Consider the following 17,418-nt stretch of genomic DNA (forward strand, 5'->3'; position numbering starts at 1 on the left):
GAGTCTAAATAACATGCTACTAAAAAACAAATGGGTCAGTGAAGAAATCAAATGGGAAAGCAGAAAATATCTTAAGACAAATGTAAACTGAAGCATAACACTCCAAAATTTATGGGATGAAGCAAAAGCAATTCTAGGAGGGAAGTCTATAGCAATGCAGGTCTCAAGGAACAAGAGACATCTCAAATAAATAGCCTAACCTCCTACCTATGAGAATTAGAAAAAGAAGAACGACAAAGGTTCCCTTCCCCCTCAAGAAGACTGGAGCCCCTAAACTACTATCTATGAAAATTAGAAAAAGAACAACAAATCTTCCCCGCTCTCTTAAGAAGATAGGAGCCCCTTTCCCTCCCTAGAGGTCATTTTCCAGTGCTTCCTTGGTGCAGCTTGTCTTTCTCCCGGCGATTCAGGTGCGGGGTGACCTTCCCTGAGACCTTGGCACTACATTTCCCAGAAGAGTTTGCGCTAGGGCAGCGACGTTCATCCAATGAAAATCCAGAAAGGGGCATTTCCGGGAGGGCGAACCTCCGGGAGAAGAACTTCCGGCGTCCTCGTGGCGCCCATTTTGATCGTGGAGCTAGTCGAAAGGTCGGAGTGTGCGGTGATGGGACCGAGGTGACGGGCTAAGAAGACGCAGGAGGAGGCTTTGTACACACTGCAAAGGGACGGCCTGACTGTTGGGGACACCGCCGCCTGCGGGGTGCATCGGTACAAAGTCCGACCGGATCCCTCGACTGTCGCCACTCCTCTCCGCCCAGGAGCTCCGATGGCGGCGGCTGCGTTGAGAGACCCGGCTCAGGTAAATGCTGCGGGCTCCGGGTTCTCCCCTGCCCGTTTCCCCACCCAAATACGAAACCCCTGAGTGAGAGGCGTCTGGTCCAGGACGGTGAGGCCTGCAGGGGTGGCGTCCCTATTTCTGACCACCGTTGTAATGTGGTTTGAGTGAGGCTTGGAGATACAACTGAAGCGGGAATATTCGGGAGCCTGGAGTCCATCTTGTTTCTGCGAGGAACGCAGTTTGAGGCCAGGCTGCACCTGGAGTGGTAGATGAGTGGTTGTGTTTCTCTTCTTAGGGCCCTGGGAGCGGTGGAGAGTTTTGAGCAAAGGAAGGGCACAATCTGAGCTAGGCTTTTAAAAATTCTCCAAAGTGTTCAGCGGAAAGCAGAATGTAGGGGAGCGATGAGGACATTGAGGCAGAGGGAAGTTGTGGCTTTTTTCAGGGTCACAACTGGTAAGTGGGAGCACTGAGGATGGAGGCACAGAGGAGAGGTTAGCAAGTCAGCCAGAGTTTACCTGGCTCTGGTACTGGGCACAGGTCCAGGGAAGGTGTGAGCCCCTGAAGCACTGCCTAGGTCACTTTCCTCCATTGCCTGCCTTTTCGCACAGATTCCATGGGCTGGAGAAGCACTTTGGGCAAGTGGAGGTTGTCCCAGTCCCTCACTTGTTCTCACGCCCCACGCACACATTCTGTGTATTTGAGGTGTCTTAGGGTTCTTCACCTGCCATTCTCCCAGCACTTTGGTTTGGGGACCCTGGACAACCCCATACTTGGTTTCCTGAGTGCAGGCCAGCTTTTGTGGAGGGGGTTCTAGTTTCCCACCACTGATGGAAGGAGGTGTGGAAGGTTACTCCTGGAACCGGTACCAGTATGTGGCGTGGTTTTTTTAATGTTTTTTTTTGGCCACACCACACGTCATGCGGGATCCTTAGTTCTCCCACCAGGGATTGAACCTGTGCCCCCTGAAGTGGAAACTCGTAGCCTTAACCACTGGACCACGAGGGAAGTCCCTGTGGCAGTGTTTTGAGGTGAGGCTGAGCTTGTTTAGGTAAGTGCAGGTCTCCTTTTTTCTGATGGAAATAAACAGGGAAGAACTGGAGTTAGACTTGAAATGACTACCTGTGTATTCTGGAGGCAATGGGAGGTTCAGATCAAAGGAGGGAGGTTCTCTTCCCCAGGTCTTGAGAGGCTCCATCTGGTTGGGTGGTAGGGGAAATGTGTGGGAAGATGGACTGTGGGTTTTCAGGAATGAGACTGTTCATGGTTATATTTGTCCCTGTTATACCAGGGCAGTGTGACCTTTGAGGATGTGGCCGTGTACTTCTCCTGCGAGGAATGGTGTCTTCTTGATGAGGTTCAGATACACCTGTACCTTGATGTCATGCTGGAGAACTTTGCCCTTGTCTGCATGCTGGGTAAGGCCCTCACACCCATCCCCATCCTCTGAGCTAGGCTCTGCCTTTCTCCTTTTCCCCAAAGTAGTTCTGTCCTTCTCACATCTGGACCATGGGCACTGCTTTCTTCTTAAAGTTACGTGCTGCGGTTATGTGCTGCGGTTACAATGGCTAGGCAGAGTGCATCCCTACTCCTTAGTGCCATGAAACTTGTAGCCCCAAAGTCTTGCAGGTGACCATTCAGGTTCAGCAGTGTTGCAGTCCGCTTTAGAGATCCCTCCTTGCTTGCCCTCTCTTGGGCCAAGTGAGGGTACGGATCCATACTACCCAAAGGTTGCTCCGTTCCTGCACCCGACATTATTTATTTATCTATCTATCTATCTGTCTATCTATCTATTTATTTATTTATGGCTACATTGGGTCTTCATTGAGAGTGGGCTTTCTCTAGTTGAGCCAAGTGGGAGCTACTGTTCTTTGTGGTGCATGGGCTTCTCATTGTAGTGGCTTCTCTTGTTGCAGAGCAGGGGTTCTAGGCGTGTGAGCTTCAGTAGTTGTGGCGTGCAGGCTCTATAGCGCAGGATCAGTAGTTGCGGTGCATGGGCTTAGTTGCTCCGCGGCATGTGGGATCTTCCCGGCTCAGGGATCGAACCCATGTCCCCTGCATTGGCAGGCAGGTTCTTAACCACTGCACCACAGGGAAGTCCTTAAAATATTAATTAAGGAACTACGGTATGATCCAGCAATTCCACCTCTGTGTGTTTATCCAAAGGGTGTGAGATCATCATATCAAAAAGATATCTGGGGACTTCCTTGGTGGTGCAGTGGTTAAGAATCCACCTGCCAATGCAGGGGACACAGGTTCGAGCCCTGGTCTGGTAAGATCCCACATGCTGCAGAGCAGCTAAGCCCGTGTGTCACAACTACTGAGCTTGCGCTCTAGAGCCCGTGAGCCACAACTACTGAAGCCCGTGTGCCACAACTACTGAAGCCCCCGTGCCTAGAGCCTGTGCTCTGCAACAAGAGAAGCCACCGCAATGAGAAACCCATGCACCACAACAAAGAGTAGCCCCAGCTCGCCACAACTAGAGAAAGCCCGTGTGCAGCAACGAAGACCCAAAGCAGCCATAAATAAATAAATAAATATATTAAAAAAAAAAAAAAATCTGTACCCCCTGTTTATTGCAGCATTATTTACACTATCCAAGACATGAAAAGAATCTAAGTGTCCACTGATGGATGAATGGGTAGCAAATGTGCTGTATATGGAACACTATTCAATATTGTTCAACTATTAAAAAAGAAAGAAATTCTGCCATTTGTAATAACATGGATGGACCTTGAGAGCATTATGCTAAGTGAAATAAGTCTGACAGGGAAAGACAAATACAGTTGTTTGCCAGTTTCCAGAGAGGATTGATTCCAGGAGCCCCCGCATATACTGAAATCTGCAGATGATGAAGTTTCACAGTCAGCCCTGTGATTCTGAAGTTTCGCATTTGTGGATTCATTCAACTACAGATCATGTGGTGCTGTGTTTATTTAATTAAACATAACCATGTGTAAGTGGACCCATGCAGTTCTAACCCATGTTGTTCAAGAGTCAGTTGTACTCCATAATTACACATACATGTGGAATCTTTTCCTTTTGGCTGTGACGAGTCTTAGTTGCAGCACACGGGATCTTCATCGAGGCATGCAGGATCTTTCGTTGGGACGCTCGGGCTCTTCGTTGCAGCACAAGCTTCTCTCTAGTTGTGGTGTGCAGGTTTTTCTCTTCTCTAGATGTGGTGCCCAGGCTCCAGGGTTTGTGGGCTCTGTAGTTGTGGCACGCAGAGTCTCTAGTTGAGGCGCGCGAGCTCAGTAGTTGTGGCGTGCGTGCTTAGTTTTCCCGCAGAATGTCAGATTTTAGTTTCCCGACCAGGGAATCGAACCTGCGTCCCCTGCATTGGAAGGCACATTCTTTACCACTGGACAACTGGGGAAGTCCCTGGAATCTTTAAAGAAAAAAAAAAACCACACACACACACACCCCCAAACTCAGAGACAGCACAGAAATTAGCGGTTGCCAGAGTAGGGGATGGGCGAACAGGGTTAGATGAAATGCGTGAATGGTGTCAGAAGCTACAGACTTCTAGTTGTAACGTGAATAAGTCCCGGGGATGTAATGCATAGCTTAGTGATTATAGTTAATTATACTGTATGGTGTATTTCAAATTTGCTAAGAGAGTAAATCCTAAAAGTTCTCATCAGAAGAAAAAAATTGTATTGTGGTGTTAACTAAACTTATTGTAATCATTGCACAATGTATACACATATCAAATTATGTTGTACAGCTTAAACAAATAAAATGTTCCACATCAATTATATGTCAGTGAAACTTTTAAAATTCTACAATGCTCTTTCTTTCTCTGTGAAACCCAAATTTCTGATCTGTATTATTTTCCATCTCTCTAAAGAACTTTTTTTAATGAATTCGCACGATTTTTGTGCATCTAAGAAAGTGTTTATTTCACCATCACTGTTAAAGAGTAATTTTATTGCATTCTGAATTCTAGGCTGACATTGGCCACCCCACCCCCACCCCCACCCCAAACTTTAAATGTTTCACTCCTTTCTCTTCTTGTTTGCATGATTTCTGAAAATTCAGATGTTATTCTTTTTGTTGCTTCCCCATGACTAAAGTGTTTATTCCTCTGGTTTCTTTTTGGATTTTTTTTTTTTCTGTATTTGAATGTGATATGCTTAGGTGTAGTTTTTTTTTTTTTTAATATATTGATTTATTTATGGCTGTGTTGGGTCTTCGTTTCTGTGCGCGGGCTTTCTCTAGTTGCAGTGAGTGGGGGCTACTCTTCATCGCGGTGTGCGGGCTTCTCATTGTCGTGGCTTCTCTTGTTGCGGAGCACGGGCTCTAGGTTCACAGGCTTCAGTAGTTGTGGCACGTGGGGTCAGTAGTTGTGGCTTGCGGGCTCTAAAATGCAGGCTCAGTAGTTGTGGCACACAGGCTTAGTTGCTCCACAGCATGTGGGATCTTCCTGGACCAGGGCTCGAACCTGTGTCCCCTGCATTGGAAGGTGGGTTCTTAACCAATGTGCCACCAGGGAAGCCCCAGCTTAGGTGTAGTTTTTTGGCATTAAACCTGCTTGATGTTCTCTGAGCTTCCTGAATCTGTGGGTTGGTGTCTGACAACTTGGTGGAAATTCTCCATCATTATTGCTTCAAATATTTTTTCTATTCCTTATTCTTTTTTTCCTTTTGATGTTTCTATATATGTATGTTAAAGCATTTGCAGGTATTATACAGTTTTTAGATATTCTTTTTTTTTTTAGTCCTTTTTCTCTTTGTTTTTCAGTTTTAGAAGTTTCTACTACGAGAACCTCAAGCTGAGAGATTCTTTCCTGAGTTGTGTCCAGTCTTAATAAGCCCATCCTATTCATTCTTCATTCCTCTTCTGTTCTTTTTGATCTCTAGCATTTCCTTTTGGTTCTTTATTAGAATTTTCATCTCTGCTTGCATTGCCTTTCTTGTCTTATATGCTGTCTGCTTTATCCATTAGCAGGCATTAATTAGCATATTAATCATAATTGTTTTACATTACCAATTTGATCATTCCAACATCCCTGTGATATCCCACCCACCCTCCCTCTTTTCTTTCTTCCTCCCCTCCCTTCCTCTCCCCTCCCCTCCCCTCCCCTCCCTTCCCTTCCTGGCATGCAAGATCTTAGTTCCCTTACCAGGGATCTAACCAGTGGCCCTTACAGTGGAACTGTGGAGACTTAACCACTGGATCCCTAGAGAAGTCCCTCCCTGTGATACATGATTCTAGTTCTGAAGTTTCCTTTGCCTTTTCAAAATTTGTTTTTTGGCCTTTTAGTTGGCCCTGTAATTTTTTTCTTTGTAACTGGCATGATGTATTGCCTAAAAGGAACCATTGTAGATAGGCTTTTATTGATGTGTTGGTAAGATGTGGAGAGTGGAAGCATGCATGTTGCTGTTAGCATTCATATTATATTTAATTTTCAATCTTTTAATGAGCCTGTGTGCCTGGATCCTGAACTTCACAACTTCTTCTCAATTTAATTTTCCCTCCCTTAGTTGGGACAGGATGGGTATTGGGGGCTGTAGTTGGGTATTTCCTCTTTCCCAGGTAAGTTAGGCTGTGATAAAATGACAGTAGGTTAGGCTCTGGTTAAGTAGTTTCTACTGAGGGCAGGCTTTGTTACGAACAGAATGTTCTGGCTATTTTGTTTTTCTAATCTTCATCATTTCCTTTTTCAGAAGGCTTTGTTTAGTTTGTTTGTTTTGTAGTTCCTCAAGTTGTAAAGGTAAGTTGTTGATTGATGATATTTCTTTGTTTATATGTAAGCATTTATAGATGTAAATTTTCTCCTTAGTACTGCTTTTGTGGCATCCTATAAGTTTTAGTATGTTATATTATTGTTTTCTTTAATCTCTTAAGTATTTTCTAGTTTCCTGTGTGAGTTTTTTTTCATGGACTTATTGGTTGTTTCAAAACTTGTTGTTTAATTTCCAGAAATTTGTGGATATTTGTTTTCCATATGTGATTGATCTCTATCTTCATTCTGTTTCAGTTGGAGAGGACAGTTTGTATGATCTTAATCTAATTTAAACTATTGTTCCTGTCTATTGCTGAGAGCAGAGCATTGAAGTGTCCCCATACTATAGTAGAACTGTTTCTCTTTTCAGTTCTGTCAGGTTTTGCTTTATATCTTTTGATGGTCTATTATGAGGTGTGTAAATATGTATACTTATTTTTATTTTTTTATTTATTTATGTTTGGCTGCATTGGGTCTTTTTTTAAAAAATTTATTTATTTTATGTATTTATTTTTGGCTGCATTGGGTCTTCGTTGCGGCACGCGGGCTTTTCATTGTGGTGGCTTCTCATTGCAGAGCACAGGCTCTAGGCGTGTGGGCTTCAGTAGTTGTGGCACGTGGACTTATTAGTTGTGGCGCATGGGCTTAGTTGCTCCACGGCATGTGGAATCTTCCCAGACAAGGGATCAAACCTGTGTCCCCTACATTGGCAGGCAGATTCCCAACCACTGCACCACCAGGGAAGTCCCTAGATTTCTTTATTGTTTGATATGAATAATAGCCACCCCTGTGTTCTTTTGGTTACTATTTGCATGAAATATCTTTTTCTAACCTTTCATTTTCAATTTAATTGACTTTTGTCAACAGCATACAGTTGGATCATTTAAAAAAATCTGTCAGTCTGTCTTTTGCTTTGAGAGTTTAATCCATTCACATTTAGAGCAATTACTGATAAGAGGTATTTTTGTCATTTTGCTCTTTGTTTTCTGTATGCCTTAGAGCTTGTTGTTCCTTATTTTTTTGTTATTTTCTCCTTTTGTATTTAAATTTGTTTAGTGATATGTTTTAATTGTCTTTTCATTTCCTTTGTGTACATTATATGATTATTTGTAGTTACCATGGGGATTACATTTTATATCCTAAACCTACCAACATACTAATTTTAATTTACACCAGCTTACCATCAATAACATTACAAAAACATCTCTCCTTCTGTAGTGCTCTATCCCCACCATTTTCTAATATTGATTTTACAAAATTACATACTTGTATGCAGTGTGTTTAACCTAAGACTACGGTTTCTTTAAATGCATTATTCTGTGCAATCAGGTAGAAAAAGAAAAAGTGCTGTTATAAACTTACAATCGCAGTAGCTTTTATAATTTTCTATGGATTTACCTTTATCAGAGATCATTATTTTCAAATAACTTTGAATTACCATTTAGTGTTTTTTTCATTTCAACCTGAAAGACTCCATTTAGCATTTGCTGCAAGGCAAGGCTAGTGTTAAAGAACTTCTTTAGCTTTTGTTTACGTTGGAATATGTTAATTTTCCTTAGTTTTTGAAGGATGTTTCCCTGCTACAGGGTTATTGGTTGACATATTGTTTTCCTTCAACAATTTAAATATATCAGCCCACTGCTTTCTGGCCAGATTTCTGATTAGAAATGTGCTGATAACCTTCTTGGGGATCCCTTGTCTGGAATGAGTCACTTCTCTTGCTGATTTCAAGATTCTTTGTCTCTGCGTTTCAACAGTTTTATTATAATGTGCTGCAGTATGGCTCTCACAGTCTATTCTGCTTGGAGTTTACTTAGATTTTTGGATGTTCCTATTCATATCAATCCATAAGTGTGCTATGTTTTTCTGTTTCAAATCCTTCTAGTGTTTTTTTTTTTTTTCCACTTCAGCAATTGTACTTTTCAGTTCCCAAATTTCCTTTTTTACAATACTTATACTTTCTATCTCTTTATTGTTATTCCTACTTTGTTCAGGCAACACTTTTTTCTGTACACCTGTTTTTTTTTTAGCAATTGTACTTTTCAGTTCCCAAATTTCCATTTTTACAATACTTATACTTTCTCTTTCTTTATTGTTATTCCCAATTTGTTCAGGCAACATTTTTTTTTCTGTACACCTGTTTTGTTTTTTTTTTTTAGCTATTTGAACATCCTTTAGTCAGTTGTTTTTAAGTCTTTCTATTTAGTTCGCCATCTATTTTTGGTGTACCTGTTTATAAGTTATAGTTGCGGTTGATTTGTTATTTTCCTTTGCATCATACATTCCTGTTTCTTTGTATGTCTTGTGAGTTTTTGTCATTGAAAACTGAGCATTTGTATCTTATAATATGGTAACTCTGGAGATCCTGTATTCACTTTAACAAGGGTTTGCTGGTGGGGGCTTCTCTTTGTTGTTGAAGTTTTCAGGTGACTCTTTCCTGGATATCAACATGAGGTGTAAACTTAAGGGGTTTTCACTGTGCCTTTCTTGGGGGTGCACTATGACTTTTGATGGCTGATTTTGAATGTTAGTCTTTAAATATCTCACTCTTCAAAAGCGAAAAACCAGAAAAATGAAGAGTAGGAAAAGAGACACTGGCCCTTAAAATCAGGTGGGGAGATGGATTCATAACACCTTGTACTCCATCCACTGTTGTTCAGGTTGGGAGTGGATTCCTAACACCTTTTACTCCATCCAGTGTTTTTCACGTAGGGAGATGGATTCCTAACCCATCCCCTGTTTTTCAGGTGGGGAGAAAAACACCTAACATTTTGTTTCCATTGTGTTTCCTAGCATTTTGTACTCCATCCACTGTACATCCTTCCCTCTGGCTCCACTGATGTTTCTGTTTGTAGTATTTAAATATCGTTCTTTTGTCTGTTGTGTGCTTAGTTCCTCTGGGTTCGTATTGGCCACTCACCCATCCTGACATTCCATTAGGCCTTGTGTCATTTGTGTCCCATGTAGTTGTTCAACTGGAGATGGAGAGTCCTTGGGGCTTCACAGGATGGACATGACTCTGGTCTCAGCAAAAAGAGCTCACAGGTAGTCTGGCCAAGATGAATGGCAGCTGGGGGAGGGCTTGATATCAGGTCTGTGTTTTAAGTCATATCAGGAACATATTTTGTGTGACTGGTGTTTTAGCCCCATTGCCAGTGGCCCCAAATCACTTCTTTTGTCTTTTCTCCATTCTTGGTACTCTGCCAACTTGTCATTTCTACGACTACTCATTTTTATTCTGACTGCAGCCTGGGATTTATTCCCTACCACCTCTCTAAGCCACTTCTCTCATGTAGTCTTTACATTGTTTTCTCTATAGTACTTTATGACATTGTGCAGGTATCGTTGAATGGCATTAGGCAGGTATACTTTAATGTTCCATGAATACCAGCTACTGTTTCAGTCGGATTTTCTGGTGCATGGGCATATACTTGTGCACAGTATCACAGATCAGCAGCAGATGTGGTCCTGGTGAAAGCCATTGACAGAGGAGTGAATTGTAGAACATGCCTTTCACCCTTGGGCCACATCCAGTCCTTGTGTCCTATGCTTGGTGAGGCCTCCTCAATTCTGTGACCTTAAGTCCCAATAATGCAGAACAGCTGCATCCTCAATTTGACCCCAACTCCATTTGCTGAACACAGTCCCGTGGAATGGTTCTTTCATGTGTCAGACATACAGTTGTGATGGTGTCACCCCCATCCAACAACGTCAACATGAATTTCACCATCACGTCTTTGTTTTCAGGTTCTTGGCGTGGAGTCGATGAAGAGACACCTTCTGAAGAGAACATATGTGTGGAGGGAGTATCACAGATTAGGACCCCCAGGGCAGGTTCATCTCCTGAGAAGGCCCAGCCCTGTAAGATGTGCGTCCCAGTCTTGAGAGACATTTTGCACTTGGCTGAAGAGCAGGGAACAAATAGGGGCCAGAAAGCATACACATGTGGGGCATGTGGGAAACAGTTCTATTTCACTGCAAACCTTCAACAGCACCGGAAGCAGCACATTAGAGAGAAACCCTTCCGATGTGATGTGGGGAGACTTGCATTTTTGAAGAGCTTCACAGTCTACGCTTCAGGGAATCTCTCTGTGTACAGTGAAATTGGGAAGAAATTAGCAGCCAACATGGGACTTCAGCAACAGGCCAGTAATATCAGGAAGGAACGAAACAACAGTCACGAGTGTGAAGCTGTTTTTCACAGTGGAACAATTAATCGGAGCTGGGGAGAAGGCAAGAAAGCCTCCAGCCACACAGATATGTGTGAGAGAGTTGTCACTAGTGAAGGGTTTTGTGAGTGCAGCAAATGTGGGAAAGCCTGCACCCAAAGTTGTAATCTTATGCAGCACCAGAGAGTTCACACTGGAGGAAAGCCTTATGAGTGCAGCGAATGCGGAAAATCCTTTAGCCAAAGCCACCACCTCAGTGTGCATAGGAAGATCCACACTGGAGAAAAGCCTTATGCATGCAAGAAATGTGCTAAATCTTTTCTCCAGAGATCCAGCTTCATTCAACATCAGAGAGTTCACACTGGAGAAAAGCATTATGAATGCAGTGAATGTGGAAAATCTTTTAGCAAAAAGTCCAATTTCCTTCAACATAAGAGAGTTCATACTGGAGAAAGGCCTTATGAGTGCAGTGAATGTGGGAAATCCTTTATCCATAGATGTCAACTTTTTATACACCAGAGAGTTCACACAGGAGAAAGGCCTTATGAGTGCAGTGAATGTGGGAAATCCTTTATTCATAGATGTCAACTTCTTATACACCAGAGAGTTCACACAGGAGAAAGGCCTTATGAGTGCAGTGAATGTGGGAAATCTTTTACAGTTAGGTCTGTCCTGCAAAATCATCAGAGAATTCATACTGGAGAAAGGCCTTATGAGTGCAGCCAATGTGAGAAATCCTTTATCCATAGATGTCAACTTCTTATACACCAGAGAGTTCACACAGGAGAAAGGCCTTATGAGTGCAGTGAATGTGGGAAATCTTTTACAGCTAGGTCTGCCCTCCAAAATCATCAGAGAATTCATACTGGAGAGAGGCCTTATGAGTGCAGCCAGTGTGGGAAGTCCTTTATCCATAGATGTCAACTTCTTATACACCAGAGAGTTCACACAGGAGAAAGACCGTATGAGTGCAGCCAATGTGGGAAATCTTTTACAGCTAGGTCTGGCCTCCAAAATCATCAGAGAATTCATACTGGAGAAAGACCTTATGAGTGCAGCCAATGTGGGAAATCCTTTATCCATAGATGTCAACTTCTTATACACCAGAGAGTTCACACAGGAGAAAGGCCTTATGAATGCAATGAATGCGGGAAATCTTTTACAGCTAGGTCTGCCCTCCAAAATCATCAGAGAGTTCACACAGGAGAAAGGCCTTATGAGTGCAATGAATGTGGAAAATCCTTTATTCATAGATGTCACCTTCTTATACACCAGAGAGTTCACACAGGAGAAAGGCCTTATGAGTGCAGTGAATGTGGGAAATCCTTTATTCATAGATGTCAACTTCTTATACACCAGAGAGTTCACACAGGAGAAAGGCCTTATGAGTGTAATCAATGTGGGAAATCTTTTACAGCTAGGTCTGGCCTCCAAAATCATCAGAGAATTCATACTGGAGAAAGGCCTTATGAGTGCAGCCAATGTGGGAAATCCTTTTTCCATAGATGTCAACTTCTTATACACCAGAGAGTTCACACAGGAGAAAGGCCTTATGTGTGCAGTGAATGTGGGAAATCTTTTATTCATAGATGTCAACTTCTTATACACCAGAGAATTCACACAGGAGAAAGGCCTTATGTGTGCAGTGAATGTGGGAAGTCTTTTATTCATAGATGTCAACTTCTTATACACCAGAGAGTTCACACAGGAGAAAGGCCTTATGAGTGCAGCCAATGTGGGAAATCGTTTACTGCTAGGTCTGGCCTCCGAAATCACCAGAGAGTTCATACTGGAGAAAGACCTTATGAGTGCCGTGAATGTGGGAAATTGTTTATTGTTATTTCTGGCCTTATTAAACATCAGAGAGTTCACACAGGAGAAAGGCCTTATGAGTGTAATGAATGTGGGAAATCTTTTACTGCGAGAGCTGGGCTCCGAAATCATCAGAGAATTCACACAGGAGAAAGGCCTTATGAGTGTAAGGAATGTGGGAAATCTTTTACTGCGAGATCTGGCCTCCAAAATCATCAGAGAGTTCACACAGGAGAAAGGCCTTATGAGTGTAAGGAATGTAGGAAATCTTTTACTTCTAGGTCTGGCCTCCGAAATCATCAGAGTGTTCATACTGGAGAAAGGCCTTATGAGTGCAGTGAATGTGGAAAATCTTTTAGCCAGAGACAAATCCTCAGTACCCATAGGAAAATCCATACTGGAGAAAGGCCTCATGAGTGCAAAGAATGTGGTAAATCTTTTATCCAAAAGTGCAGCTTAATTCATCATCAGAGAGTTCACCGTGGAGAAAATGCCCTATGAATGCAGCTGATAAGGACGCCACTGGGGTTCAGAGGAGTTTGACATGGTAACATAATGGGAGGAACAGGTGCAGTCATCATGCAACAGATGGACCATTTCTAGAGAAGAAACTCAGGGTGAGAGAAAGGGTGTCATCTGCTTGTGAACTCCTAGCAATGGACAGGGATTTAGGATACAGTGCTAGGTTGACTGGTTCAGGCCATGAGGAGTCTGGTCACAGCGCTCCTCTCTCACTCCCTACCCTGCTTTGGGGACTCAACACTTTGTCCATTCGGAAACCCTCTTGCCACCCTCACACAGACACAAAGAGTTCTGCTCAGGACACCCCCTCCCCGCATGTGACCGGACAGGACTGTCATTTCACTGGGAACAAATATTGATGGCTTTCCTATGAAGGATCTGACTTTTGTACCCGATAATGATCTGGTCCTGCTAACTCCATGCCACAGGTGTGCAATAGATGTGGGGCAGCCAAAATCGAGGAACAGACTCAACCTTGGGATGTGGATGTGACCCAGTCCGAGGACAGAGAAAACTAATCAATGTAGGACACCACATTAACAGAAGGAAGGATGAAAAATAACATGATCATCTCAGTAGACAGAGAAGAAGCATTTGACAAAATTCAGCATCCATTCATGATGAAAACCCATCCAGGTGGGTATAGAGGGAACATATCTCAATAAAGGCCATTTATGACAAACCCACAGCAAACATCATACTGGTGGAAAGCTGAAAGGCTTTCCCCTAAATTCAGGAAGAAGAGAAGGATGCCCACTTCCACCACTTCTATTTCACATAGTATTGGAAGTCCTAGCCCCAGCAATCAGACAAGCAAAAGCATCCAAATTCGAAGGTAAGAGGTAAAACAGTATTTTCAGATAACATGATACTTTATATAGAAAACCTTAGTGTCCAACTCAAAACTCTTAGAACTAATTAACGAATTCAGCAAAGCTATAGGATATAGTACAAATATACAGACATCTGTTGTATTTCTATACACTAATAATGAACTATCAGAAAGAAAAAGTAAAAAAAAAAAATTGCTTCAGATCGCATCAGAAAGAACAAAATACCTAGTAGCAAATTAACTGAGGGCTTGAAAGACATATTCAGAAAACTATAAAACATTGATGAAGAAGATTGAAGATAAAGAAATGGAAAGATATCCTGTGCTCTTGCATTGGAAGAATTAAGATTGTTACAATGACAATACTATGCAAAGAAATCATGAAACGGAAAGAAGACATAATGGAGTTAGAAAAACTATCCGAAGTGATGCAAATGAAGAACACACGTCTATTGTCATATGTGTTCAGTGTCTCAAGAAATATAGCAGCAATCTTGTGAGTAAGGCATATTCTAGTAAATGGGATATATTCACGTCCAAGACATAAAAAGGAGTCAGTCCTTATGTAAGCAATATTGTAGTTGATGGAAACTGCACCTAGGTAATTAGATTTCATGGAATATTAGAATGAGATGCTCCTATGAAAAGGGAGAAAAAGAGCAAGTTACAGTTGAGGAAAAACAGGGGTTTGGGATGGGTTGAAAGAGTAAATAGGGTATCCAGAGTAGGACTTTAGTGAAGGTGGACAGTTGTGGAAATACTGACTTGTGTTAAGGAAGGACAGCTTGCTTTTCTCTTTTCCAATTGTTATATGTTCATTTTCTTTATTGCATTAGAGAGGACCTCTGGCATATTAGGGAATACCAGTGTAATGCAGAGAACTGCCATCCTACTGATCTCAAGCATCCTATTTATGTCCTTTATATCTAGTCTTTTCAGTCCAGAACCATGTAAAGTCACACAAATTACATTTATTTCTCATCTCCCTTTAATGTCCATTCTGACACAATCTCTCTGATTTCCTTCAAGTTGTTTTCCCTTGGTATTTTTTATACAATACATGACAATTATTTTGTAAAATTTCCCTCACTTGATATACAATAAGATATCCTTATAAATAGATTCAGATTATGTGGTTTATTGTTTTTATTGTTGCTGTTTTGCTCCCATCCAAGATAATACGAAAGTGCAGCCTTGTCCTTTTCAGTGTACCATATCAGGAAACACGATGTCTGTTTTCCCAGTATTGGCAGTGTTTCCTTTGATCACTTCTTTATGGTGATATCCTTTGGATTTTGTTCCTACTACTCTGGGAGGCTGAAGAAGGGGTGTAGCAAGATGGTGTGATCATCTATTTGTTTCTAAGTCTCTCTGGCTTCTGTGTGGAGAGTGAACTTAGGAGGGAAGAACTGATGTAGGAGAGAGGACAGAATCCTTTGTGTAGTCGGGAGCCCTATGATGATGGACCGGCCCAGGATGGTGGCATTGGAGATGGTGAGGACAGGATGACCTGGGACACATTAGTAGGAGGCAGAGTTGGCAGGACATGTGCATAATTGAGATGATGGGGTGAGTCCCAGAGAATGATTTTTTTCCCTTCAGTCCTCAAGAGCGAGCTGTTGCATCTGTGGGCCTGAGAGGCTTAGCTTGTTCTGTTAGATTTCTGGATCAGCTGTCAGCTATGTGGAGTAACTGCAGCCAAAGTTTCCAATGCCTGGCACAAAAAATAGGCAGGACTGCTCCCTGACAGTTATTTGGGTAGATGAGTTTTATGTGGCCTTGCTTTCCTTGGGCCTGCCAGGGTTAGATGAGGCTGGATAGGAAAACTTTTGTGGTGGTGGTGTGTATCTGTAGCATCTGTAGCTGTATGTGTTTGAGCCTGCCAGGGAACATTAGTTATTCTTTGAATATAAATTCAAAACTTGCCCTCGAACTTCACTTGATGAAAATTAAATCCCTTGCTAAGGAAGTCTAGGGCCATCCAAAAGTACTGACAGCAACTTTGAATGTTTATTTCAAGCCATTTAATGTAATTGTTGATATATTTGGGTTGAAATATATCCTTTTATTTTGTGGATTTCATCCCCTGCCCCTTGTTCTTTATCTTGGTCTTTAAAAAATTTTTTAACCCTCTATTTATTAGTTATTTGTAATTCAATTTTCTTTACTTCTAGGTTTGAAAATATATACCTTTATTCTATTTATTGTTTAAGCCCCAAATCACTTATTTAACACATTAGAGCACAGAGTTATAAATACATTTTTTTTTCTTCATTCTGCATATTACAAGGGGTTTAAAACATTAATTTTTCCCATAGGAATATATGTTTTTCAAGGTATGCATAGGGATTCTATCATTCTAAATCTGTAAGGAAATATTACTCAATGCTTTACACAATTAGTGACATGTATGTCAATCAACACATGCATTTCTCTCTTCAGTTATCATTCCTTCTGTCATCACTGATCTTTCAACTGGAATTACAATCCATTGTTCATTGTCCTTGAATAGAACTTTTAATGTTCATTATTCTGGGTTAATTGTGCATTAATTTTCTCATTTCAAATCGTTTTGTTTCATCCATTCTTGAAGGACATATTTGCTGTATATAGAAATCTCGGTTGGCAATTTTCTCTTCAGCAGTGGGGGGAGGTCATAGTGACCTTTCTGCTTCTGTGGTTTTCTTAATCTCCTTGAGCTTAAGATATTCTGTATGCCAAGATGCGCTATTTTGAGGTACTTCACTCTGAACCTATCAAGATCAAAAGGAAATAGGGAATGACTCCCCTCCCCTGCCCCACCTCCTTAGTAGCACAGCGAGTCCCCCTATGGGTTTATTCTTACAGGAGATGCAGAAACACAACCAGTTCCCTTGTAAGGGGTTCTAACCTTCTGCACTCTAGTCCAAGTGATTTTCATCTGTCCCATTCTGTAATTGTTGATTGTTGGTCTCCAGCAGCTATTTACCTTCATGGATTTCACCACTTCTGGGTGCTGCTTTTCCAGACACCCTGAATTGGGAAGACGCTGGGGGTTCCGGGGTTACTGAGTTCATGCCAGTTCTTGTTGTGGTTTCTCAGAAGGACTCAGGCCCAGGAGTGCAGGGTGGAGGGTCCTATGGGCGCCCCACAAGGGCTGGTTCGCTCGTGTCTCTTCCTGCTCCCGTGTACTAGAGGGAACCTGTTGAGGCTTTTTCCTCTGTGGACCCATGTGCACCAAGTCCAGGGGCGCCACGTGTGATCTGAGATAACCTATCAGAGGAGACAGTGATAAAGGAAGAGAGCTAGGTGGTCTTCAGGGTGGGGGATAGGGGAACCACAGACTCCCAGAGGAGGGCGGGGTGGCCTGGGGACACGGGGGAAACCTGGAGATGGTGGCGCCACACGAAGGTGGGCCATATGAAAGACCCCTGGGCTGGGACTCCTCCCTGGTCCCACAGGCTGTGTTCCCTATGCTCCCTCAGGCTTGGTTCAAGACACGAAATCCAGAATGTTTGCCCAAAGGCTGAGTCCTTCCTTTTCACTGCCGTGGCCCGGCTCCCTCACAAAAGTGCACCCCTGAGTGGCGGTGACCAAT

General features: G+C 42.4%; 1 protein-coding gene across 1 annotated transcript; it reads left to right on the plus strand.

Moving 5' to 3' along the window:
- Nucleotides 1–574: 574 nt before the first annotated feature.
- LOC132353214 (zinc finger protein 883-like) lies at nucleotides 575–12,064 on the plus strand. Its single transcript, XM_059904245.1, is given in 4 exon segments — nucleotides 575–799; nucleotides 2,067–2,193; nucleotides 10,254–11,950; nucleotides 11,953–12,064. Coding segments are annotated over 4 exon segments (1,884 nt in total). The 5' UTR covers nucleotides 575–766; the 3' UTR covers nucleotides 11,980–12,064.
- Nucleotides 12,065–17,418: the final 5,354 nt, after the last annotated feature.

The sequence above is a fragment of the Balaenoptera ricei genome, chromosome 19 (assembly GCF_028023285.1).
Source record: "Balaenoptera ricei isolate mBalRic1 chromosome 19, mBalRic1.hap2, whole genome shotgun sequence".
Lineage (NCBI taxonomy): Eukaryota > Metazoa > Chordata > Mammalia > Artiodactyla > Balaenopteridae > Balaenoptera > Balaenoptera ricei.